Source organism: Larus michahellis, chromosome Z (genome assembly GCF_964199755.1).
Source record: "Larus michahellis chromosome Z, bLarMic1.1, whole genome shotgun sequence".
NCBI classification, from domain to species: domain Eukaryota; kingdom Metazoa; phylum Chordata; class Aves; order Charadriiformes; family Laridae; genus Larus; species Larus michahellis.
Genome location: NC_133930.1, coordinates 13,308,550 through 13,334,724, shown reverse-complemented (window position 1 = coordinate 13,334,724; position 26,175 = coordinate 13,308,550). Strand labels below are relative to the sequence as shown.

Sequence of the window (26,175 nt, the reverse complement as noted above, 5' to 3'; positions counted from 1 at the left end):
GATAAGAGATAGATCCCACTCAGTTGCAAGCTTCTATCATATCTATTAAGCCTGGATTCTTTAAGGCTTGTAATATACGCCTACCCATAAAAAGAACTCGCTGTGTTGGGGTAGAAATAACTTCGGCTAGCTGCTCGATATCGAATGGAGTTGATATGTGTCCTTTCATAATGTTATTTAATAGTCCTTGTGCATAAGGGGAGGTTAGTCCATGCTGCATAATTGTTTTCTGCATTTCTCTACCCAGCTCCCACTTCATCGGTTCCCAGGTGTTCGTCCCATTTTGACTAAGCAGTACTGGACAGGCGACGGCAGTAGCCGCTTCTATACTGCCATCCTGTAATGCCTCTTTACGTAAATTTTGCCAGTGTTGAGCAGGATTATAAGTTGCAGTGACCACCGGACTTGGTGCTGGACTTGGCAAGGAATCGCCCCAACCCAGTAACACAGAAGACCGCGGTGGTATCATCGTCACATCTAGCGGGGGTGCTAATGGCGCAGCCGGGCAGCTTGGGGGTTCAGGTTTCCCCCCCTCTGTCTGAGTGGTAACTGGGCTGTCCGGTGCCATAGCTGCAACGGCGGCTGCTGTGACATTTCGTTCGGATTTTATCTGCTGTAAAGTATCTTTAATCAACCCAGGTTGTCAAAACCTTTGTGGCAGTCGCATCCCCTTTTGTTGCAGTCTCAAATAAAGTTTCACCCGCTTGCTCCCAACTTGATAATTGGAAAGCCATTGTAGAATCAGCGGGAAGACCCTTGCTTTTTAGCCATGCCAGTAAAAGTTGAAAAGTTCCTTCATCGTATTGAATACCCCTTCTACTTAAAAACTTTTCTAATATACATACAATTCCCTTTTACTGTGAGGACTCTCTCGATCCCATACTCACACGTCCCCGGCTGCTCACCTTTTTCTTGTGATTATTCGTCCGGACTGCAGCTCTCCGATACCGCTGCCTTTTTCGTTTAGCTGGGCTGCTCCACCGGTCGTACATTCCTACGATTCAAGTCCCTCATACGTTCCTACGATTTTTGTCCCTGTTCGGGTGCCATTTGCGGAGCATGGATTCACGGACTCTGGCGGGGTACAGACCAAAGACCTTTATTGCAACAATTTGACAGGCTTTATAGCTATACACACTCTCCACGCGCAAGTTGTGTCCTGCTGGTAGGTTGAAGGTCAACTGCCACGCGCTTCTCTACTTCTTCCAATTGGTTTCTGCTGTCTGTCCACGAGGAGCAACAACTTCATTCTCACGTCCTGTTTCTTACTGATTCTTACTTGTTTTTCTGTTCTCACAAACCCTCTCTCAAGGATGCAGCTTTATCTCATCAAGGTTGAACAGACCTATGCTGCTCTCTATTCCCACAATTAATGATGTTAATTACTGGCCTCAGTACTGATCTCTGGGGCACACCACTGGTTGCTGCCCTCCAGTTGGACTTGTGCTGTTAATCACAACCCTTTAAGCCTGGCAGTTCAGCCAGTTTCAATACAGCTCACTTTCCACTTATCTAGTCCATTCTTTGTTGGTTTGTCTATGGAGATGTCACGGGAGAGAGCACCAAAATCTTATTTACATCAAGATAAACAATATCCACTGCTCTCCCCTCACCCACCAAGCCAGTTGTCTCATCATAGAAGGTTACCAGCTTGGTCAGACATGTTTCCCCATCATCTTAACTCTGCCTGATTGTTGGGAGCTAGGAATTGCTAGCAACTTTATTATCTCAGTTTTAAGATTTGGCCTGAAAACAAAACTGAAGGTATTTGTTGTTCAGACTTCTTGTCTAAGACAATCAGAGACTTTTACACAACTCCAGAGAGAAAGAAGTAATTTTTCTGCAAGATTCCAGCTTTATCCAACATTAGGTTGTATGCAACCTCTGAATGAAAGCGGAAATGTTCGTTGAGCTATGATGATAGAAGTTAGTGTTGAATAGTCAATTTGATCATTCTGCAATGAGTGTACTCATTCAGTTGGTCTGTGCAAGGAACAACTCAGGTCCTTGGAGAAATAGTATCTCATTGTCCCAAGGAATGAATGGCTGAGGGAAAGAGTGAGCTACCTTTATTTTGTTATATTGCTCGCTGAATAGACTGCAGTCTTAACTTCCTGTTAACCTTAACTTTCTGTTAGCACTCCCCAAGCGGGTAGGTCAAGGTTTCAAAAAACTTGCTTGACTAAATAAATGGTGGGGTTTTGGCCCAATTTGCTCAGGTGTCCTGTGAGTGTAGTTTGCAATTAAGATTTTGGGAAGGACTCTGAGGCTATGCACTATACGCTGAGAAACCTGCACGTATGTGTAGGATTTGAAAGAGACAGTTCTAAGGAAAACAACTCTCTCAACTAGGGAACATGTCTAAGGCATGTTACCAGCTGCACTTTAGCAAAGGAACAAGTTAGCTGGCTGCCCAGCCTTTTCTTGCAGACTTCGTCTCAACCATTGCTGCACTGACTGATGCTGAGAATGTACTTGGAGGAGATTCTTATAACTTCTTAATCATGATAAAAAGATATTTTCAATAACCCCTTCTGAACAGATTAACCAGAATTCTCTTTTGAAGCAGGAGAGAAATAACTCTCACTAAAAATTGGTGATCCAAGCTCCCAATCTAATGTCCCTGAGCTGCAGCGCATCCATACCTATGCCTGTTCAAGCTCAGGGATACCGATTAGATCAGAGCTTCTGCGCAGGCACTCAATTGAATAATCAAGTTTTAAAGCAGACAGTCATGAACGGGAACAAAGGGAACTGGATTTTTTTTATTGCTAAAATGAGTGCTGAAATAACTAAAAGAGAAAGTGAAGCAATATTTCTACTGAAAAGGCATTTCAAAGGCAAACCTGGAAATGCAATTGGAGGTTGTTATTACATTAAGAGCTTGGTTAGTTAGCTGAGGGGAGGAGCTATTTAAAAGTCCTTAGGCAATCAAAGTCAGTGCCTAATGTGAATATCTGGGCTTTAAAGGTTCTTTCAGTTTGTCACTAGGTGTCAGCCTACACCTTCAGGTCCCTATCATTCCGTAGCAATGTGCACTTCTCTACCAGCACCCCACCAGGAATCTCCAACAGAAGGATAGCCATCACAAAATTCTCATAAAGAACTCTGTAAGTATTGTTTTGTATCCTTCAGCCGTGTTTATTTTAGATCATGAAAAGGCAATCGTTACAAATGAAGACATGAACATTTGGAAGCAACAAGAGTGTTTCTGAAGGGCGTTGTGCTGAATTCTTAGGAAACCCCTGGATACCCAGTAGGATTTGTTACACACTGTTAACACGTAGTCTCAAAGCTGGAGCTAGAAAGACCCTCTGCTCAGGCTGCAGGCCTGATGCTGTGTGCACGCTCAGAGTGACCGCTCGTCCCCCGCAATGCCCAGGCTGTCACTCCTGCCCACACAGCACAGATCCCACATTTCATGCACCAATAGTTGGGACTTGCAGCACATGGGACGCAAAATTTCTCTCTGCTCATGCACAGCAAGGGAAATGCTCTTTGGGTATGCTGGACACACACTGACCCCCCACAGCCTGAACTTATGTTCTGGCCTACAACAACATTTTGCCAATTGCAGATGGGTCTTTTGAACAGATCCATGACGTACACCTGGTTGATCAGTGGCTTAAGAGAGAGCCACCCTCTAAGTCCACAGTCCAGTTCCTACACACACCAGGTATTTTCCCATTTGTCTGATTTGCCAAATGTAAAGTCTTTATATCTTTAGTGATCAGGTACCTGGGGCTTCCTCTGAGTATGGTGTTTTGCTAGTATTCTGGGCTAACTAGGGGTTGTTCTGAACATCATCTATTTTACTGTGTTGTTTTGCTGGCAAAAAATTATGTCTACATTGACATCCACAAAAGCACATGTTTTTTTTCATGCTGAGCACTGCAGAGGATGTCTTTTAGGCAATTTGCTATCTTTAGACACCCGGATAGCTTTTTATGTAATGCACAAGGACACTTAAGCATCAGGACAGGGATTAAAATTCCAGCAAGCCAAGCAAGGAACTACGCTGTTCAAAAGCAAACACTAAGAAGAGAGACTGGCTTTGAGATTCACCCCCTCTTCTTAATTTAGACACGGTTAGATCTCTCTGAACTCGAGTTAAGTGATCATGGTATCCTTTTCTCACACAAGTGTGGCTTTCTTCATCTGCTAGCACAGGTATTAGGGCTTTCTCCCAGACCATGTGAAACCAAATGCATTTCTTGCAAATCCTTTGACACATTAGGCTGCTAGATTTCTAGGTCTAGAAAGCTCTCAGGCTCTCACATGGCATACTGAAACTTTAATTGAACCAGGACCTGTGAGCAAGTTAATCATTGTTCTTGGAAAGGGGAGACCTAGAATCCAGACCTGGATCCAATTTCTTTTCTCTATTTACAAGGAAGAAAAATCCTGGCACTTCCTCTCTGGGGCTCACACCCTAACCACTATGCTGCTAAGTAGCGTTCAAGGGCTTGCTTTCCCTTTATGATCCAGCAGTGCTGAGCAACTCATGCAATGGGAATGGTTTCAAGCCAGAGGATCTGAGCATATTTGCTGAGTTTCCTAGGCTGTGGGCAAAAAGCACACCCGCTTAATTAGTGTTTCAAAAGCAAAGAGGAAGGAGCATAATCTGCACATGCATAGAAGGTGGGACAGGAGAAGCATATCTAGAGATAAATGCAAAGGGACAGGGAGAATGGGTTAAGTTTACAGCCCCTCATAACAGTGTGGCCTGGCACGGGGTGTTCGGTGCTGGGATGCAGAGCTGCCTCCCTCTCTTAGGATACACACTGCGGCCAGTCCTGACTGAGATATCCCCATTAAATACAGAGGTAAACACTACAGGCTTAAGCAGATTTAGGCATGCTCAGGAGCAGACTTCTAGGCACAAAAAATTTACTAGAAAAAACCTTTAAGTACCTACAGTCTTCATCTGGCAGCCAAGTCAGGATTTAGGAACTTAGAGGGGCTGTTGTACAGTACTTAGATGCTCAAGTTCTTCTGTGGATAGATCTGATTTCTTCAGAGTCTTTGCATCTGTGTAAGTATGTCCATCACCTGCCAGCTCACTTCTGCTATTCTTCTCTAGGCACTTGTATATTCCCAGGTATCAAGTGCCCAAGGCTGTAGTAGAAGTCTCTTTTCCTTGAAAAAAACAAGAACAGTTTCTCCTTTCAAGTAGCAGAACCAGCTGCTTCCAGGCCAAACCTGAATTTTACAATAGGAGTTACTGACATGTACAGTAAATGTAACAGAGTCTGCAAAGCATAATTGCCACTAACAGCACTGCAATTTTCTCTGGACAAAAAAACCTAAGTTTGCTGCATATCAGTACTTAGAGGTGACAAACAGCCCTCTGAAGAAATGCTTTTTTAGCAGAGTTGGGCAGATGTTGGAGTCAGGCTGCACAGGAAGGGGCTGGAAATAGAGACGAGTTTTGAATATTGTATTTAAATATGCAGTATTTGGGATTAAGGAACTTGCGTTTTGGCAACAAAATCAGAACTGTTGCATTTTTCCATCTTTTAAAAGAAATATTTTGACCTTTCAATTTTAAATTATTTTTTCCTCATAATTAAAAAAAAAAATTATAAAGTAAATACATATCCTTACCATAAAAAGTTTCACAGCTTAAAATTACACTTTTTTCATGCCCTTAAAAGTTCGTTTCAGATCAACATCAAATTATTTCCCAGATATTTCTCTGGAACACAGGCTAGGACAGGCACTGATCATCCCTGCCCTTCTCCTGGGTGTGAAAGCACTGAACTGCAGGGCTGCTCACACCAGAGGAATTGAACTGGAGTTAACTGAAACACTGGCAAGTATCAGTGCAGACCTTTAACAAACACTTTAGCCGAACAAAAACCTTTGTGCTTGGTTTTAGCTAAACACAGATGTATCCCAGAGCAAGCAGCTTGAAGTGGCTATGATTTGTTTCCTTTTCCCCATTTTTATTTACAGTTGTGCTGATTTCCTGGAGTGAAATACAAACAGTCTGAAGTCCAGCAAGAACAAAGCCTGCAGCCTCAGTGCCCTGGGAGAGTTGCCTGCCTTGCCACACACAGTTTGGGGCTGTGGGTTTCCCCCTCCAGCAGCCTGGAGAGAGGCTGGGGAACACAGTGTACCCTCACACTCTCCCCTTCAAGCCCAGCCAAAGCAACACCTCTCCACGAAGCTGCAAGTCCTGTCCTCGGGTTTCTCGTTGGCTGGCTGGGTTGCTTTGTATCCTGGCAGCGGCAGAGGGGATAAGAGGAGCTGGAAAAGCAGATCCTGCAGAGATCTGGAGGGAAGCACTTTAATTCTTTTCCCCTCTCTTTCCTGGGTCCCTAAGAGAGGGGAAAGGGGCCAAGCCTGAAGAAGCAGGAGCCTTGTACCCACTTGTCCTGGCTGTTCCCACCAGGACAGATATAAAATAGGACATAGGCTGCCTGGTCCCTGTGCCCTCACTGGAGCCCAGGGAGCAGTGACCACAGCCGGGCTGGCATCACTTAGAATGCCAGACAGCAGTGAGAAACCAGACCAGCTCCCTCCCCCTGCCACAAACACACACACAGGGGTGGGAGGGCTGCTGGCCCCTTGCTGCTTGCACCTCCAGGTAGGGGGAACACAGCTGAGGCCTCCCAGCCCCCACCTATGCCATCCAGCCCCTGTCCTCCCTATGGTGCCCTGAACATCCTGCATCTTCCCTGAGTCCCATCACCCTCACCAGCTCCTCTTCCCCAGATCAGGTGCAAGAACTAAAAAGCATCTCCTACAGACATCCCAATCCCCAGTGCACCACCACTGTGTCCTCCTACTTCTGTTCTCCAGTCCAGGGGACATTTTCAAGACAACAATTCCCATCAACAAGTTTCTGAGAGCGGGCACAACTCCAAAAGAGCATCTCTCACACAGAAGCCCTCCTTTATCCATCCCTCTTCCCCTTGTCCCTAACAGGCATTCAATATCCCAGGGCAACATCTTGCACAAGACCCCACAGTCCCGCCCTCCACAGCCCCCTGCCCATCTCAGCAACGCTGCTCCGTGGAGCTCGCAGGCAGCAGGTCATAGCGGCTGCTGTACATCACCACCCCAGGGGGGTAGTAGGCCACCTCCGGCTGGACGGTTGCAGCAGGGGAAGAAGCAGTGATGGGGTGGACAGGCACCAAGGCATGCAGGGCCTGCTCCTCCTGCTCGGGCTTGGTGGTGTCGGTGAAAGGGCGCATGGTGGTGAGGGAAGGTGAGGTGATCCTCCAGAGGAGGCTCTTCAGTGCCTTGCGAAACTCCCTGCGCATGAGGCAGTAGAGGATGGGGTTGAGGCAGCTGTTGGAGTGTGCCAGGCACACGCTGATGGGGAAGAGGTACACCTGGGAGAGGAAATACTCAGTACTGAAGTGCACCACGTTGAGTTTGATGAGGATGCCCCATGTTGTGAGCGCTTGGTTAGGCAGCCAGCACAAGAAGAAAGACAGCACCACGATGGACACCGACTTAGTCACTTTGGAGCGGCGCTTGGTACTGGGGCCACTGCAGGTGCTGCCAACATGCTTATCACTGATGAAGCGCACCAGGAGCAAGTAGCAGAGGCTGATGACGGCCAGTGGCACCACGAAGCCCAGCAGCACCTTCTGGATGTGGTACAGGCCCAGCCAGAACTGGGCATTGTTGCCTCGACCCTCGGGGAACTTGACAAGGCAGAGCACGTCATCAAAGACGGTGGCAGTGGTGGAAAAAATGGCATGGGGCAGGGATGCTAGGATAGCTGACAGCCAGATGAGCGCACAAAGCCACTTGGCAGAGCAGCAGCCACCCAGTGGGTCACTTCGCCGCTGATTCTTCAAGGCTGAAGCCACAGAGCGGTATCGAGCCACGCTCATGGCAGTGAGAAAGAAGACACTGGCATACATATTCATGGCTGTCACATATGAGACAATCTTACACATTGCTTTGCCGAAGAGCCAGTTGAAGTCCAGTGCATTCTCCACTGCCCAGAATGGCAATGTCAGCACAAACTGGAAGTCAGTCACTGCCAGGCTGGTCACAAAGAGGTTGATGGAGGACTTTCTCCAGCCTTGTTTGCTTTTCATCAGGTAGAGCACCAGCAGGTTGCCCACCAGCCCCAAGGCGCACACCACAGAGTAGACCAGTGAGATGACAATTCGCACCACATCAGAGCTATCCCCTTGCATCCCATCGGCTCGCTCCAAGTTGATGTTCTTGAAGAGCTGCAGGAAGGACACGTTGCTCCTGTTGTCCATCTGGGCACCCTCCGGGAAACCCAGTGGCAAGTCCCAAGACTCCCAGTCCGCTCCTTCCTTCATACCGGCGGCTGGCGAGCAGGCACTGCGCTCGCAGGGCTCGCCCATCCCATGCTAGGGAGGACGACAAGTCCGGGGGAGCCTTTCTCGACACAGGCAGCTCTCTTCGGCGGGCGCGCTGCCGGGGCGGCGAGGGGGGGACGGCGTCACCCTGCGGCCGGACGGCTGCGGACGGCTGGCGCCGCTCCTGCCCCGCTCCGCGGTTATATCCGCGCCGGCGGGGCCGGGGCATGCGCGGAGGCGGCGGCGGAGCTCTCCCGGGTGCTGAGCGCGGGCGGCCGCGCCCCCGGCCCCCCCCATCCACCACCGCCTTCCCCCCCTTCCCCCGCCCCCCGTACCCGCTCCCGGCGGCTCCATCCCCGCCGCTCGCCCACGGTTCCCGCTCCGCCTGCCCGGCTGCGGTCCCTGCGTGTGAACCAACCGGGCGGCCGCGTCTCCGTGGGGCTGAGGTGGGCAAGCGCCCCACCCGAGGCGATGCCCTCTCCCGAAAAGTCCGCCCGGCGCGTGGGCTCTCAGAGAAAATCCCCCGCCTTCCTTCCCGCGCTTGGGAAGCGCCGGGGGCTCCTCAGCTGCAGGGCGAGCCCGAAACAGCCTGTGCTTTCCCGCCGGAGAAACCCCGGCACGGTGCCTGGACGTGCTGCTCCGTCCCCAAAACGACCACGCTCCGGACAGGGACCGACAAACACCTTTCCCGCTTTCGGGACACCGTCAGACGGCAGGGAATTTTATCCCTAATTTTAAAACGAACGGCCTGGACAATGAAGCTGTAAAGTCCGGCTGCCGGCAGCACGCGGTGCTTGGGCGAAGGCAAAAGCAGGCATCAGCCGCTTGCCCGGCAGGCAAAGGGGTGGCCACGGGCTCCCGGCAGCCGCCCGCCCGCTCGCCCGCAGGGGGCCCCGGCGCGCCGGGGAGCGGCGGCGGCAGCCGTTCCCGTCCCAGTCTTGAGCCGTGCCCGGCGCTGGCTCTGTCACCAGGTAGGTTTGCGGCAGAAAGAGAAAAGAGCCGATGGGAATAGGAACCGAGGCTTTCCTTCTCCCGTTCGGCTTTTAAACAGATCAAAATAGGCGCCCGTTTTGAGAACGAAATAGATTCTAAATATAACTAAATAAAGCACTTTGAATCAGCCGTCTGGGGGAGATTAAGGAAAGATTTGACAAGTAAATTATTTCTCCACAGTCTTTAAACTGATTTATCTTATTGCAATTCCTGCAAAGACATCGCCGTGAGTGCCATTAGTTGCCAGGAGTCCACTCATCACTCTGGCTTACATCTACAGCGACCCTGTAAAAGTATCAGCCAGACCAGGGGAGTGCTAAAGGGCAACAAGAGTAATTAGGAAGTTTTATACATTATATTGTACATAATGAGTGTACAATTTACTAGAATAAGCAATGCAATGCTCTGGGAAGGCTTAGCTTCCAGATTACTGGCTAGATTAAATACATTGTTACTAAAATGAAATGAAAAAGAAAATTCAAATAATGGGCCTTCGAAGAGCTGACTGTAGCAGGCCTTGAAAAATGGACTCCTGACATTTCTTCCCCACTTCCTCCAAATTATGGATTTTTTCTAAGCTTCCATACCTCTTAATCATAGATGCATAGAATCATAGAATGGTTTAGGTTGGAAGGGATATTAAAGATCATCTAGTTCCAACCCCCCGGCCATGGGCAGGGACACCTCCCACCAGACCAGGTTGCTCAAAGCCTCATCCAGCCTGGCCTTGAACACTTCCAGGGATGGGGCATCCACAGCTTCTCTGGGCAACCTGTGCCAGTGCCTCACCACCCACACAGTGAAAATTTCTTCCTAATATCTAACCTAAATCCATACTCTTTCTGTGTGAAGCCATCCTATCACTACACACCCCTGTAAAAAGTCCCTCTCCATCTTTCCTGTAGGCCCCCTTCAGGTACTGGAAGGCTGCTATAAGGTCTCTCCGGAGCCTTCTCTTCTCCAGGCTGAACAACCCCAGCTCTCTCAGCCTGTCCTCATAGCAGAGGTGCTCCAGCCCTTTGATCATCTTATTGGCCCTCCACCCATATGTTGGGGGCCCCATAGATGGACACAGTACTTCAGGTGGGGTCTCCCCAGAGCAGAGTAGAGGGGCAGATCACCCCCCTCGACCTGCTGGCCACACGTCTTTTGATGCAGCCCAGGATGCGGTTGGTGTTCTGGTCTGTGAGTGCACGTTGCTGGGTCATGTTGAGCTTCTCATCCACCAACACCCCCAAGTCCTTCTCCTCAGGGATGCTCTCAAGCCATTCACTGCCCAGCCCGTATTTATGCCTGGGAGTGCCCCGACCCACATACAGGACCTTGCATTTGACCTTGTTATCACTGACTAGGGTTGCATTCAGGTGGCATTTTCAATAGTAGGGCATTAAGTTGCATCCGTTAGCCTGCTGAATGGCAACAGTTTCTCAAATTCTCTCACCCAAAGTAAACCATCCCTGCCCGTGAAAACTACCAACCCTATCAGCCCCATCAGTGTTGCACAGGCGACTGTAAAACGGTACAGGCAGGAGAGAAAGCCAAGGATCCTTAAACACCAGTAGTGCAACAACCATCTAAACAAGCAAAGTGAAAATGCCGAGCTTTAATCAGAGCCGCACCACTGCAGAGGTTCTGCAAGCAGTACAGGAGGTGAAGTGCCCCCCAGCCCTCAGCAGTGCTGGCTGCCTTAGACGTAGTGTCAGCACTTACCCAAAATGAAGGTTAGTAAAATATTTGAAATAAACAAGTTCTTGTTCAATTTTCTCCCTCTACTTAGTCTTTCCACAATCATCTGTAATCGAGCCATGCAGAGACTATGACATGTTCGCTTGGTAAATCATTAGCAGGATGGACAGTGCAGAAATGGATATTTTCCAGATTAAATTCTGCCCCATTCTGATCACATTGCTACTTGCACATCTAATTTGAAGTATTTCACTGGAAAAATTGCAGAAACTGTGTCTTGCACGAAATGATTTCTTCTACTATTTTAATATTTCCCTGCTTGGCACATCTTGTTGATAAACTGTGGAGGCTGAGCAGTAATACTGATTCAGAAAGGAGAGGGGGAGGAAAATCATGTCTGAAGATATATTGCTTTTTTGGTTAGCCACACAGAGAAAGCAACTGAGTGTGAACTAAGGCACCTCACAGTAACGCTGTTAGTGGATTTTGAACTCAGGGTTGCAAGTGTGAAATGCTTTTCCACGTTTTTTGCTCATATTCTGACCACCAGACAAACTCCTTTTCTGTCTTGGTGGTTTGCCTTTTTCTTTCATCGTTCTTCATCTCGGATAAGAAGTTTTAGAGGCAGGTAAGGGAACTTGCTACACCTAGATGAATAATAAAAGGAATATTCGCTGAATAATTTATTCATCACACCATCAGAACATTTCCATAGCTGGAAAAATGTTTAAAAAGTCATCCGCTATTTTGAAAAAGTATTGCAAAATTCATCAGATATATTACCTAAGGGTTATTATTCTGGAAAATATTGTCTTCTATTTGTTCCCTGTTTATTCCACCAATGCTGACAAAGGCTTGTTGCTAATATGTAACTTTCTGGAGTCTTCTCTTTAGCAAACTGGCAGTGTAATTAGTGGTAGTGACTCAATCTTTTTGAAAACTGTAATAAACTTGATGGGCATAGGCTTTTGGGATGTATTCTGGTGATAATGGGGAAAAAATGGCTGATCTGTTTACTTTTGGAAATCTCAAACAGGTCCTGTAGAGTTTTGTAAAAGGCTTTTTTGGGTTTCTATAGTACTATGCTAAAATATCCATGGGGCTAAGATTGCCAGTTTGCCTTTGGCCAGAACCAATCTGTACAGTAAACTTAAAAAGCTTCCGCCAGTTCACACCCCCAACAGAAACTGCCCATTGACTTTGGTGATATTGGATCAGGGATAAAAGTGTCCCTGCAAGTATTTCTCAAATAGCCTTTAAAAATGTTTCAGATAAATACACCAAATAAACATTTGCCGAAAATGATAATTTTTCTACAATTTACACCTAAGGATTCCTATCATTTTTCATTTCCTTCACAAACCTCATACACAAACGAAAGATTGATTATGATTACAATAGTGACTGAACCAGCTGTACGCTGTTCTGAAATGTTTTGGCAAGGGAGATGGGGTTCTGTTTTCAATATGAAAGTAATTTTCGTAGCTTAAAGCAGATTTTTGTAATATTGAATGTATTGTTATTTTAAATACAGAAACATAGGACTATTTCTTGGGGCATTTTTGTAGCAGCCAAAGATTTTGTTATCTTTTTCTATTTCACATACTGAAGCATTGAGTAGTAATAGTAAAGCTCTTGAACAGATTTCATTAAAAAGAGTTATTAATATATGTTATGTAAATGGGCTTTATATTATTCTTTAATGTTGCATTCTTGCCGTAGAGTTCTGTTTTATGAATAATTCTTTTTATGGCATTTTCTTTTTATTAAATCAAAATTTTGGAGCAGGAGAAGGAAAGGGAAATAGGAAAAAAGGGACATTTCATATTTCTTTTTTTTTCTCAGTTCTAATTTCTAGAACCCATACGGTCTCCCTTTGGCTTTTTATGAGCTCAGGGCTAAAATGTCATGCTTTTGACTAAACTCAGACAATAACTGTTAACAGTTACATTTTGAACTGGATTTTACAACTGTACTTTCTCCATCCTGACAGCGAAGGTTTGGTGTGACTTGGTGTGTATCCACCATGGGAAGATTTTCATGGCAATTCTTTTCTTAAAAGTAGAGAAGGAAATGTATACAGGTCTTCATTACAAAAATCCCAGTGAGATAACACAGCCAACACACTCAGATACCATAATGATCATACCATCATTGGTATGCTTCATGGACCACAGACATATTCTCCAGAAAGTATTATTTGAATACAGATATAAAATTTAATTTAAAAAAAATTACTTTAATCACGTTCACATTCTCTCATTTGTTTTCTAGGTAAATCACTGAGAACATATTTTCCTGGCACTAATTTTCATAAAAAGTTAATTTCAGTGACCTATTGCTCCAGAAACATGCTTTAAAACTTTTAATATGGATAGTAAGACCAAATAAGCTTTTAAATTCACATAGTCCAAGCACAAAATTATAATTTTGTGAATTAGTTCACCAATTACAAATAACAATCCATGTTTGAACACTTATCAGGAATCTGAATGTGAGCATCCCAAATCACTGACTAGAGACTGCTTAATTCTGTTTCTTGAATCTGCCCGCAGACATACCATAAGCGGAATGTCAGCAAATATTTTTTTGCATGAGTAACTTATGAAATTCCAACAATCTTTAAAGACTAATTGAAATGAAAGTTGAGAAATCCAACAGTGTCTCCGATTCAATTACTAATAGTTAGCTGTGTTAAGAGGCTGCATCTCTAAATGAGAAAGAGGGAGTAACATAAAAAAAAAAGTACTCCCAAATTCCATCTGAATCTGTCTCAGAAAATAAAATGAACGGATAATCAAGAATTAACCAGCAAACGCCATAGAGTCTTTGGGATTCAGAGTCATTCTCTTTCAGTTCATCTCTCTGATAATACTCAGGACCTTTAACACAGCCCACCACACTATGTGTGATTCCTCTTAACATTTCTAGTCCAGGCAAATTGTTAAGCTGCCTGTGTAGTTAATAGTGAGGTCTGGACAGCGTTTCACCTTGTATGTGACAGAAAGGGATGTGTTATCCTCCGGAGGTATCTTCTCTCCCTACTGACTGGAGGACCAGACAACCAAGCATATATTAAATGCCTTTTAGATCTTTAAACTTCGGGCAGGAGAATCTCATTTCTAGTACAGGAAAATTTCCTGTCTTCAGCCGGGCTTCATTTTGTAGCAACTCCTCAACAACAAATCATGTAATTTATGTTGCAGTTCCTCACTGCTTATAATCTCTGCTTTTCTATCTCTCTGTAGACATTTACACATGCCTATAAATTCCTATACACACATTTCTTTTGCTGCTGTCCTGGAAGTCTATTTAAATTTAAAAGAATCCAGATATCGATTGTGCCTGGATTGTCAGTCCAGGCTTAACTGTGTCTCTTGATCACATACCTTGCCTTTTTCTGACTTCCTTTCCGTAACTGTACAGGCTTTTCTGTGTTGACGTGCGTTTACTGAACTGCAATACCTTTGCAGTCACAAGAACACAACTGACGTGGTATTGTATTCATTTTCTTTTTATAATTGAGGTTGTGTTATAAAAAAAACCCAAACCCTTAATTCATGAAAGTCTCCAAAACCTCAGGTTATGTCTCTTTCGGAACAGGAAACCACTAATTAGCTCCTTATCGTTACATTTTTACAATTCTTTATGAGTGACCAAATAGCTTAATATATAGGCATCTTATTTTAGTAGACCACAAATGCTCTCCTAAATCAGGTCTGTACTGGGAAGACTGAGTGCCATAAATTCTATTCACTTAAATAGCTGGCCTCAGTATGTCCTCACAGCAGGAAAGTGCTTTCTACGTGTGCCTTTGCTTCACATTTTAAGCGTATGTGACTGAGTCAGCTACAGCCACAGCATCCCTTAGGCAGGAATCTTACTGTCCCCCAGGGTATTTTCTGACACTACACCCAGTGAATCATTTCTTCTGTGTATGTGCATGCTGGCACAAAGCCCAGGGAATTATAGATGTTTTGGATCAGATTCCCACAGTTCTCTTTCTCCATTCTGTACAAGTTTTGCATCTACAATTTTTGGTCATTTGGAAAAAAAAATCAAAACAAAACAAAACACCCACATTCCCACAAACCCTCGAATTCCTAAAGCTTTTATTTCTTCATCATTTCCTGACTTTTTTCTTTCTCTTATGTGATGCTGTCTGGAGAAGGGATAACATAGAAGAAAACAGGCAGGAATAACAGGTTGAAGGAGTTAGTTCAGAATGAGAAACTCTGTAGTCTCAGGAACGGGCAGAAGGAAAAACATCTCATGCTTGGAGAGAACTACAGACAATGAGAATTAACTTTTCCTGCTGAGGAAGAAACCAAGATGGAATTCTTGCACAAAATACCAGTTGCCTCACATCAGACACAATGAACACCTACCCCAAAAGATGACTGAAGCAAACAGTTAAATGCCTCTCACAGAAGGGCTGTTTTTCCAATTGCCTTCAAGAAGCGTGTTAAACTAGTACTTTGTAAACATATGCCCATCCCTTGAACTTTCACCCCTTCTTTCCAAGAGTCCTAGCCTGTTTTGCTCATTTTACAGTCCTTTTCTTTTTTTATCCCATTTACTGGAGGTACTTCCTTATTCTCCAATTTAATTATTTCAAAATATTCACGTCAAACTGTGTAGCTTGTTCTATGCAATAATTGTCAAGTGTTAACAGCTTTAAACTAATTTCAGGGAAGCACTGATAAACACCTAAGCAGGCTACAAAATTCAATGTCACAAAACAGTCCTGTGGCCACTGTGCAACTAGACTATTTAACGAGTCCTCATGGCAAGCATACCAGGGAACTTGTTGCCGTAACAGATGAGATAATGTTACCCATATGCAGAACATCCAGATGGCTATATTAAAATCAATACCTTGCAATGAACAAACCTCCTCTTGGCAAGTGTTGCTGGATATCAAATATTACATAAATTCATCTGTTGCATAGTCTGTGTCATTCCATTAGCTAGAAGAGAGCACATTATGACTCATAAATCAAATATCACTCTTTTATAAATATGTTCCATTTCCAGAGTTATGTCTCAAGCCTGGGAGAAGCCACATTTGTATCTGATTTAGAAATCCTTGGAGTTTTAACTCTTTGTTGTGTTTTTGTTCTCTGGTGTTCGAGGTTCACAGTTCTCACAGTTTAAGGCAGCGGAATTGTGACAGCCATTCGCCTTTGGGAAAGTTTGAGTGGAGGAACGGGTGTAATTAAGGACAGATCGCCCTGAAACTATCCAAAAAACACATGTTACAGTCAGTTTTAAGCGGAGGGCTATCTAAGTGGTCAAGGAGCACAGCACAGGTCTCAAGGACCGGCCATGCTGCGGTGGCCAGGCGGGAGCCTGGGCAGAGACCACCTGAGGGGATCCTTGGCAGGCAGCACATGGCACACACCTAAAAACTGAGGCGCCAAGGCGACTGGAGACTTTCCCTATGAAGGGAGGACACTCAGATGTAGCCCCAACATGTCAGCACCCCGGTAAAAGACAGGAATGGTCACAGCGGAGCCGGGCAACGGGCGCGCGGGGCCCAAAGGCCGCGGCCGGGCCCTCAGGAGCCATGGGCTCCCGCCCGCCCTCCGAGCGCCTCAGGCGGGGCGCGGACCCCGCCGTCCCTCGCCGCTGCGGCGGGAAATGGCGGAAAACGCGCTGAACACCCGCGTGCTTCGAGCAGTTTCGCCACAAGCCGAGGTAGGGTCACAGGCACCCCCACACCGCGCCTCTGCCTGGGCGGGTGCGGGGCTGCGAAGCCGTTGCGAGCTCCTTCCCTCAGCTGCTCGGCGCGGGGCCGGGCACGGGAGAGTGCCTTGTGCGGGACGGCCCTCCCCGAAGGCTGCCGGGGCTCCCGCCCCACGTTTGCCGCCGAGGAGGGCGGAGTGGGGGGGCGGCAGCCGCCCCTGGCGGCCTCTCCTCCCCTCCCCTCGCCGCTGGCCCCGGCCCGGTTTGCTCCGCCGCGTTAACCCCGGCGGCTCCGCGGCGGGGGGCTCCCGGGAGCGGCTCCCTCCCCACAGCCCTCCCTCCTCCGCCGGCAGAAACCAGACACCGGGACGGCCTCGCGCAGCCCTTCCACGGAGCGGCGCCGGGAGGCCGCTCGGCCGCTGCCCAGTCGCCCGGCCATGCCGCGGCCCGGCTAGGCGTCGGGGGTCGCGGCCCCCCGCTGCCAGCTCGCCGCCCCGCACCATGCCATGTGTCCCGCGGAGCCGGGCGGCACACCTCTCCTTCTGGCTCCTCGTCCTTCACGCCCAAGCGCTTTGCCTGGGCAGGGCCCCGCCGGCCGGCGGCTCGCTCCTCTTCCCCGACGAGAGGCAAGGTGAGTGGGGTGCGGGGAGCTCCCCGGGCACGGCGTGACGGGCAGCGGGGTCTCCCCGCCGCGGGTGTGCTGCCGGCCGGTCGAGTCGCGGCTCCCCGGCGGTGCCCAGGCCGGAGAGGCGGCGACCCGTGGGGTTCCGGCCCCGCGTTGCGTGTTGGCGTTACTGCCCGGGCTCCGGCGGGGTTTGGAGCCGGCGGCGCAGCCCCCCGGGACTGGCCGCTCCCGCCGGGCTTTAAAGTTTGTCCGTGGGGCCGCAGGGATCTGGCTGTGTCCTCCCTGCTGCTTCCCGAGTTGCACTGAGTAGAGGAAGGTATTGCTAAACCCCGCTTTTTGCTCATCTTCCTCCTTAAGAGGCATCTCCCAAAGTTACGGCATCGTTTGCTACCACTGAGCTGAAGAAGTGTACTGTCCTGGTTACTTTTTCTGTTAAACAAATGATTGCTTCTGTACTGCATCAGCACAGACTACATTCGTAAAGATTGGCGTTACCAGGATATAAACCCCACGGTGAATTGTCCATATTCGTTAAGGGCAGTAAATTAAGAGCGAGTCTTCCTCTGCAGGATGAGTCTCTTGAGGCTGCTCCCCCAGGTGGATTAACTTTGTTGCCCCAGCTGGCTGTACGCCACCCTGGTGGAGCGTAACTCCGTAATTTTATCCAGTTGCCTGCTGTAAGGAGAGTAAGAGAAGCAGCTCTCACGAAACAAAAATTATAATTAGCTGGAAGACTCTGCCTGGTGGTAGAAGACCCGAAAGCGTAGGAGGAAATTTTCCTTCCTGAAAACGTTCCTGATGCAATCAACAGCTGTAGTGCTGTCAGTGGGAGAGCTCGAACACAGAGGAGAAGATCTTCTGTGCCCTCAGAGATCGTGGAAAGGAAAAGTGGTTCATTAAGTTGTCTAAAAAGTGGACAATTACCCTGAAGTTAGTTCCTGCTGGATTCATTTAAAGTGAATGCACACAGTCATTGCGTTTCAGTGACTACATGGGACACAACAGGGACGGCTGTGTAAGCATGTAGTAGGTGTTTAATTGTCAGGCATCTGAAAATGAGTGTAGAATTAATTTTACTTTCTAGGCATGAAAAACTAGGCTTTCCTGAGAGTTTGCAAATAGCTTTGTTTAAAGGGACGGTTCAAAATTTGGCTGATTTTTTGCAAATAAGATTGAATGCAGTGCTAAGTGCAAAGGACTAAAATTTGTGTCTCACATAGCTGAAATGATGCTAAGTGTTGTGCTCTCTCTGCATCCACAATGAGTGTGGTAGATCAAACAGTTAAGGATGCCCTTGCTGAATGTTGAAGGCCTGCTCTCTGCCGTGGGGCTTCGCAGCTTGGTGTGTTTTCTGGGTATAGAGCCTTTCTTTGGCTCGGGAAGATGCTTCCTCCAGAGATGAGCAATGCTATTTTCTATCCCAAGGAGTCCTTTGAAAAGAAGCCAGAGGGTCTGAAGGGCAGATGTAGATGAACTACAAAGATGGAGATGAAACAATGGCAAATGATGAAGTGTCACATCTTAAGGGAATTTTGTCAGAAAACGGGTTATCTGTCTAAAAGAAATTATGTATTTCCTGTCGTGTGTGACAGATTGTATATGATTTTATCCTAATTTGTTCACTTTGTGTACAGCCATTCTTAATATAGGCAGTTCTCTGCCATGTGTGGCTAGTTTGAGTCCACAGAGGAGCAGAACAGACAGCAGTGGTTTTGAATATTATCAGATGTTTTGGGTGATGCACAATTTGGAGGGTCTGCAGGGAAGGTTTCTCCAGTAACTTAAACTGGTTAAACAAGCATGAAGGGCCTGAAAGTGGCTTCTCCCATGTTGCCAGAAGGGCCTCTGCAAACACTGTGGTTGCAAGGCAAAGAACTGACTTGACTGTGTCCTGCTCAGTGTGATGTTTTGGTCTTGCTCGTGGTACCGATGGAGGCTGGTGTGCTCAAGCTGCAGTTGTGGAAAGATAGAGCATTCTCTGGAGCTACACAAGCTGCCCAAGGAAGTCTTCCCTTTCCTGGCCTATAAATGCTGAGCAGTGCCACTTGACAAGCAGGGCTTCCCTGGACTGGAGAGTATGCTAAGGTGGCCACAGAGGACGCTGTGACATGCCAGCAACAAGGCTTCTCAGTGGCACTGGGATAGATTGCCTCCATTTAATGTTTGCTGGCACTAAGTTTTATGGGAACCTGTTGTGTTTTAACATGAATTAATTATTACTTCAGGAAAATTGAAGCAGTCAGTGTTGAAGAATAGAACCCTCATTCTTGTGCAGCCTTGGTTGCACATGTTAAGTTATTCTAGTTGTTTCCTCTGCCTTCTAGTTGAGTGTTATCCTAGAAGGGCAGAAAGATATCACCAAAATTGTACCTCCTGTCTTTGTTTTAGACCCTTCTTCATCTAGAAGGGTCAAGTGGTATGTTAGGCTTAATGTGGAGCTCAGTAAATTGTTCTGGTATTGGTAGGATTGTCTTTGCTAACCTCTACCCAACAGTCTAGAAAAAACTGATAACGATTACTTGCAGAAATATTTTTAGCCTAATCTTGTTTGACTTTGTTGTGTTGTAATCTTATTCCCTCTGGTCTTTTGAAAAGTTTTTAATAATTAATTTCTGCAGTTACATTACAGTACATTATTATTGCAGGGTAGTTCCTGTCTCCAGTGACTAGCATTCAGAAATGAGTATTTAGGGAGTGGGTGGAAAAAGTTATACTTCTCTGCTTTGATAATCCTGTTGCTACCAGATGCTTAGCCGTTATTTTCGCTTTTAGTGATGATGATGTCTAATTTGCCTCAACCTCTGCTCACTAATTACTGTAGTGATGAAATAAAAAACTTCCTTGAATAACGTGAAGTCCAAAATGGCAAGTCTTGGGTCTTGCACGGAGCTTAACTGTTAAGCCACAACAAATTAAGTTCAAGACGTCAAGCAGAGGCAAATTGCACAGTGACAGCAAGTGAGTAAATTTTCCTTCAGGCATTTAATTTGATTATTTCATGAGTTGTGCTGAAAACCATGGAAATGGGGGTCTGGTCTTGCAGCATTCTCTGTTAGCCTGTCTTTGCTAGCACAATGTGGGATGTGGGACTTCCTAGAAGTCTTGTAGTTTAACTTCTGCAGGTAATCCATATTTTTAGGTGTTTCCCCTCCCTTCTCCCTGCCACTTTTTTTTTAATTCGCTCTGGAGTGTGAGGAAGGGGGGACCTCGGTTTAACTTCAGCTGCTGAATTGTCAGACAGCTGACACCCTTTATGGTACCTACAGGCTGTGTAAACTGCAGGCACAAAGGTGTGGACTGAGTTTTCAGTGTTTCAGTCCCTGCTGTGTTTATGTGGACAAGGGCAAGAGGTGTCTCAGAACTTGTGTTAGTCTTGGTGTTGTCAAGACCTGCCACTGTGGAGATCTTAAAGCCCACTGCTGTGGCTTGTCCTGGAAAGGCACAAAGTCGTTTTAGGCTGGTGGGAAGGCTTGTGTACAAAGAAATCTGTTGTGTATGAGAATAGGCTTGCTTCTGAAATAAAGGTGCTACAGAGACAAGGCCACATTTCCCATGCAGTTTTGTATATGTACTGGGAAGTGGGGGTTTTGTGTGTTTTGGATTTTTTTGAATTGGGAGTGTTCCATTGCATGTGTCTCAGGGGTCCATGTCCTGAGGAAATGCAAACAGCCACGTCTCATACTGCAGCTAATGAGGACAAAGGAGATGTGTTCCTTCACGAAGGGGACGGATCCAGACAGCTATCTGTCTGGGCACGATTTATGCTGTGTGGCTTTGAAGGTGCAAGCATTGGAGAGAGAAGTGTCTCTAGAAGGGTTGTCTTACCAGTCCTAGGGAAGAGTAAATTGCTCAGGAAGTACCTGGAGCAGGCTTACTGCTTTGTTAACCAGCTTAATTAATGAATGAGGTGTAATCACTTTGTGTATAAGTGGCTGGGACTTTGGGAATGAAGCACAGCCCTGGGGAAAGAGGAACTGTAATGACATGTATGTATCCTCACAATTTCTTTTCGATGAAATATGTTCAGACTGCGATTTCTTGGGCTGAAGTCAAGTATGCAAGCAGAAGATCTGGTCCTTAAGGTATGAGTTCTTAGGGACTGTGTTTTACGTGGATTTAGGTTATTTGCTTGAGGCTTTTGAGTTTTACACTAATTTGAAAAAAATAAAGTTGGGAACAGGTGGTGTTTTTTCTGCAGGATAGCAGGAAACAAGAATGCCAGTAACGCTTTCTTCCCTGCTAGATAAGCATAAGTGATAATGTGTCCAAGCTTACCCTGTTCGGAACCCCTTACAAAAGGGCATGGTTACTTCATTCCCTTCTTTAAAATTCCCTCCTCTGCTGCAACATCTGCTAAAGCTGATGCTACTGAGATGCTATTGCTACAGCCTGTCAAGTCAATTAGTAGTGTTCTCTTCACCCATCTGTATTCGTGAGGCTCTGTCTCCTGCTTCAGGTGGTCAGCTTTCTGGATGTATGAGAATGATCTTGGTCAGAGCATCGTGTGCTGGGGACCTAGGACAAGAGAGGGTTTCCAGCTTTTGTGGGATTGGGAAGGGATATGTGTTACAGTCAATCCTTTATATGAATAGTGACAAAATATTTGAAAAGGAGAATGTTTAGCTATAATGGGAGAGTAGAAAGCCCAAATGAGCATTGTCTTGCATGGTGTTCTGTACACTGCCTGCCTTTGTGTCAGTAGTATGGTGTGGTGAATTGCTGTCACTTTTGAGTTTCCCTTTAAATCAAGAGAGATCTGAACAGGCTAGCACTCACCCTGGTTTTGCTTCTTTTTTTTCCCCCTTCCTCTCAGAGCAATTTATCAAGACGTTGCCAGAATACCACGTGGTTGATCCAGCAAGAGTAGATGCAAGCGGGCATTTTCTTTCTTTTAATTTACACCATCACGTCTCAAACACGAGGAAGAAGAGAAATCTCAGCAAAAAAGAAAATGCAGTGTATTACAAAATTAACCACGAGGAGAAGGATCTGTTTTTTAACTTGACTGTCCACGTGGGATTTCTTTCCCATAACTACATAGTAGAAAGGAGACGTGGCAACCACACTAGTGCGAAGATTGCAACTCACTCAGGAGTTCCATGCCACTTCATTGGCACAGTGTGGCAGCCAGGTTCCGGGAGTGGGACAGCAGCAATCAGCACATGCAATGGCCTGGTAAGTGATGTGACCTTTACTGGGGTTCTGGGCTTATTTTGGTGTCATTAGGACTGAGCTAGAGCATTGGTGTATGAATAAGTCTGGTAAGAAACTGGATGAGCCAATCTGATACCTTCCTGTGAAAACACTCTTAAAGAATATTTTAATACTGTGGATCTCATTTGAAGTAAGAGAGAGTCTCCTCATTGAAGGAAGAGAGAATCAGAAGGTCAGCACTTGAGGGTCCTTGGGGTTTACTTTTAGCTAGACTTTTTTTTCTGGTGGTCTGGACTGAACATCTCTGTCATTCATATGGTTTGAAGCCATCCAAATATCCAGTTGCTACTTTGATCCCACTAAGAGTTGGGGTGCCTTTGGTATGCACCTGGATGTGGGCTTCTGTTTTATTTTTCTCTAAAATGAAAGTAGATCAGGCGCACCAAAACTTCTCTGCAAATCAAACCCACAGAAGGTATGTTGGGAAAACTGGGAGATTTGCTTCAGAACCGTAATGCAGCTTCAGAAATAAATGGTAGGACAGATGCAACCTTAAATTCAAACCTGAACCACTTCTAGGCATCCCTCATTCAAGAGACCACTTCTAAGGCTCAAGCTTGAAGTCTTACACTTCTCAGTAGCCTGTGGTTCAGATTGAGACAAAGAGGTAGAAACCTTGTTTTTGCTGTGCTTTATTTTTTAGCACCACCATAGCTTAGGTTTCTAGTTCTAGACAATAAGGCTGTACATATCTTGTCAGGGAGGGGAAGAAGAGACAAACTGCCTGCATGTGAAGGGGATGCTGTAGGGAGCTGTGTAAAATGGCACGTGTAATCTGTGAGAGGCAAAACGCAAAGGGTTTGTGGAGTGTGCGGGCAGAGGTGGTGAAGTGTGTGCGGCATGCATGTGCTCTAGTGCCTTGATCCTTGAGTGGCAAATTGTAGTATTTGAAAGTGCATAGCGCAGTGCACTGATGCATTTTGGCCAACACATCTCAGCCTGCAACAGGCAGGGGACTGACGTTTCACTCTTGAGCTTGAACTCAGCACTAAGGTGTCTGTAAAGTACATCCTTTCCCTGCCAGCCTGTCAATATCAAAGTAAGTTCCTTGGTATTGAGAAACATGGGGCTTTCAGAAGATTTGGAAAATCAGTGGGTTACAGAAATATCATGGCAATGTATGAAAACTAACATGAAGACAGCTCTGATGTAGATGAAATGGGAAACTTTGGAATCTTAACGCAAGTGCCGATAACATTTTTGGCACGTTGCCTGGAGAAACAGATCATTGCTTGAGGTCAGAAGCTTCAGTCCCAGAGGCATGAAGATCAGGGATTTTCTAAGTAATTCTTTCAGTGGGGACCAACTTATCAAAACTTCCCTGAAACATGGTATGGTCATACAGGGTCAGTAAGGAAAAGGAGGTATGATACAAGTAGTTCCTTTGGTTGGTTTGTCTTGTGCTTTACCTGAATGTCTTCCTTAGTTTTCATTAGGAGAAGAACTTGAAAATGAGGTGCTACGTCTTCATTTATGCCTTCTGAAGAATTTAGTCAGCAACAAGGATTAAAAAAAAAATATTCAAGTTACATTTTAAATTCAGCTTGGCAATATCCTTCAATGTGGTCCTTACATTTCGATTACAAACTTTTTGAGGTTTACTTTAATTTGGCGGGTTGTGAAACAATGTTTGTTAGAATACAGGCTTGGGGATTCTTTCTTTTTGACAAACACTTGTATCAGAAAAATACTGTTGTGGTTTTGTTTGCCCACCCTACCCTAAACTGAAACTTTGAAAATATAGAATCATAAATTACATCAGGTTGAAAGTGACCTCTGGCGAAAAACATGGTGTTTTTGATGTGATGACTCTTGGGATCTGAAGAGGTTGCAGTAAGAGTTTGGTCTGAATGTCTTAATTCCTGAGTGCTGCAAGCTGGGGAAAAGTGGTTTAGCTTGCCTTCCCCCTGAAAGTTTCCCAAAAGATCCAGTGTCATATGAAAACATTTATTAATGAACAGTTTTGACAGACTGAGAAAAGCAATCTGGTTTTCAGGATAAAAACCTGACATTCTTTAAACTGCTTGTGTTGGTCTGCTGTTTCTTGAGCTAGTGGTAAACTATTTCCATCCTGTAGATCCCCAGTTATTTGTTCTTCAGCACCATGTCTATTTCTGCTTTTTTCTTTTTTTTTTTTTTTGTTTGTTTTCTTCCTGGGATGTATTGTGTTTCTCCACTGAAAAGAATTTTTCTGTTTTTTGTTATGAGGGAGGGAAGTAGAACTGAGAATAGGTAAACACCATGGAATTAGGGCAATTTATTTGAGTTACTAAAACCCCATTCCATGAGGAGAAATTGTAAGCATGTTACTTTAGGACAGTAATTCTAAACTACTTGATAAAAAGAGTTATATGAAATATATGTATCTGGTTGAAAGGTGCCAGCTTCCCAAAACATACTTTGGCAGCTGTGGCTGCTGTACAGGTCCTCACCTGTGACAGCCTGGGTCAGGACCACACTCGTAAGTGTGCGCTTTTGCAAATGGGTCCCAAAAAAATGTAGCTCCTCAGCCCAGTGCTGCGAGCTGGGGGAGTGCTGATGGGCTCAAGCATCATAACCCAAGAGCTGATAAGAAACGATATCTTAGCCTTCAAATATGGGGAACAGGAATATTAGCGAAGTTCCCTTCCTGATGCTGTTTTGGCTTGACAGCTTAGGTACGTTATAAAATGATAAACACACTGTTCTTTTTTCATTGAGATGGTAAATGAAGCACCAGTTTACCATGGTAATGAGTGACAGGAAAGTGTGTGATCCCTAAATTCCTAATTTTTGGCTTTCTTAATGGTAGGAGCTGGTCAAAAAATTGATAATGCTGGAAAATACTGATATGATTAAATAAATATGTTTTACTGGAATATCCTCTTTGTTGACATACTTAGTGGGAATTGGTTGAAATGTCCAAGTGAATTTCTTAAGAATATTTCAACTTCTGCAAGACTGCGCTTCCCCCCTGCCCCTCCTCCCCCCCAAAAAAACCTCCCAACAACCCAACACAAAAAAACTACGTTAGCCTGAAATGGAGCAAAATAAAATCGTAAAGATGCTGTGGGATGGGAATCCTGGTTTTAATCCTCTTTCTGGAATTAATTCCTTTCATGTGAAGTCTTTGGTTCATATGTTCCCTGAATTTCCATGGTAATAGCACTGTATAAGAACAAAACAAAGATGTGTGTGTAGATCTGTGTTCTGTCATGAAGGTCACTCACACACAGCACTAAAAGTATAGAAAGTCTAGAAATGAATTTTCATCTCCCTTGCATTTTTAGTTTGAAATATATTCCTGCTTCCATTGGCATTACATGGGCATCACTTATGTAGCAAAGATATAACTCTTACTGTTAATTTTTATTCGTGACACTCTTCAAAATCAAATTTCTTGCGCATAAATCCAGGGGATGGTGCTGAGATGTGGTTTTCAGAGGCGCATCAGTTTGACTAAACCATATTGACAAATGATTAAAAAAGAAAAATGGCACTTTCAAATTGCGGGAAACAGCTTTTTGTCATTAGTGCTTCTCCAGGTTGACAGCATGTTGATTTTTCAGCTAGAATGTCATTGTACCTAGGAATTGCAGCATTTCCTTAGTTGTTTTGAAAACAAAGTATACTGATGTCTTACAGATTTCATTTTCCTATGTGTTAATATGTTCCCAAATGGCCTGGAAGGGG

General features: G+C 45.6%; 2 protein-coding genes across 3 annotated transcripts in view; one reads left to right on the top strand and one right to left on the bottom strand.

Moving 5' to 3' along the window:
- Positions 1–3,129: 3,129 nt before the first annotated feature.
- RXFP3 (relaxin family peptide receptor 3) lies at positions 3,130–8,461 on the bottom strand. The gene has a single exon (XM_074570808.1). It carries the CDS (start codon positions 8,340–8,342, stop codon positions 7,005–7,007), a length of 1,338 nt encoding a protein of 445 aa, XP_074426909.1. The 5' UTR covers positions 8,343–8,461; the 3' UTR covers positions 3,130–7,004.
- An 8,481-nt stretch (positions 8,462–16,942) lies between these two features.
- The window catches only part of ADAMTS12 (ADAM metallopeptidase with thrombospondin type 1 motif 12), a 167,624-nt gene continuing 158,391 nt past the window's right edge, over positions 16,943–26,175 (top strand). For both annotated transcript variants that reach the window (XM_074569924.1, XM_074569923.1), the window contains exons 1-2: positions 16,943–17,295; positions 22,103–22,464. In XM_074569924.1, coding sequence (XP_074426025.1) covers positions 17,166–17,295; positions 22,103–22,464 — 492 coding nt within the window. In that variant the 5' untranslated portion in view covers positions 16,943–17,165. The remainder of the gene's footprint in view (positions 17,296–22,102; positions 22,465–26,175) is intronic.

What these genes read in the sequence shown, in the direction of transcription:
- RXFP3 (XM_074570808.1), bottom strand. Translation starts at nt 8,342, where the DNA reads ATGGGCGAGCCCTGCGAGCGCAGTGCCTGCTCGCCAGCCGCCGGTATG.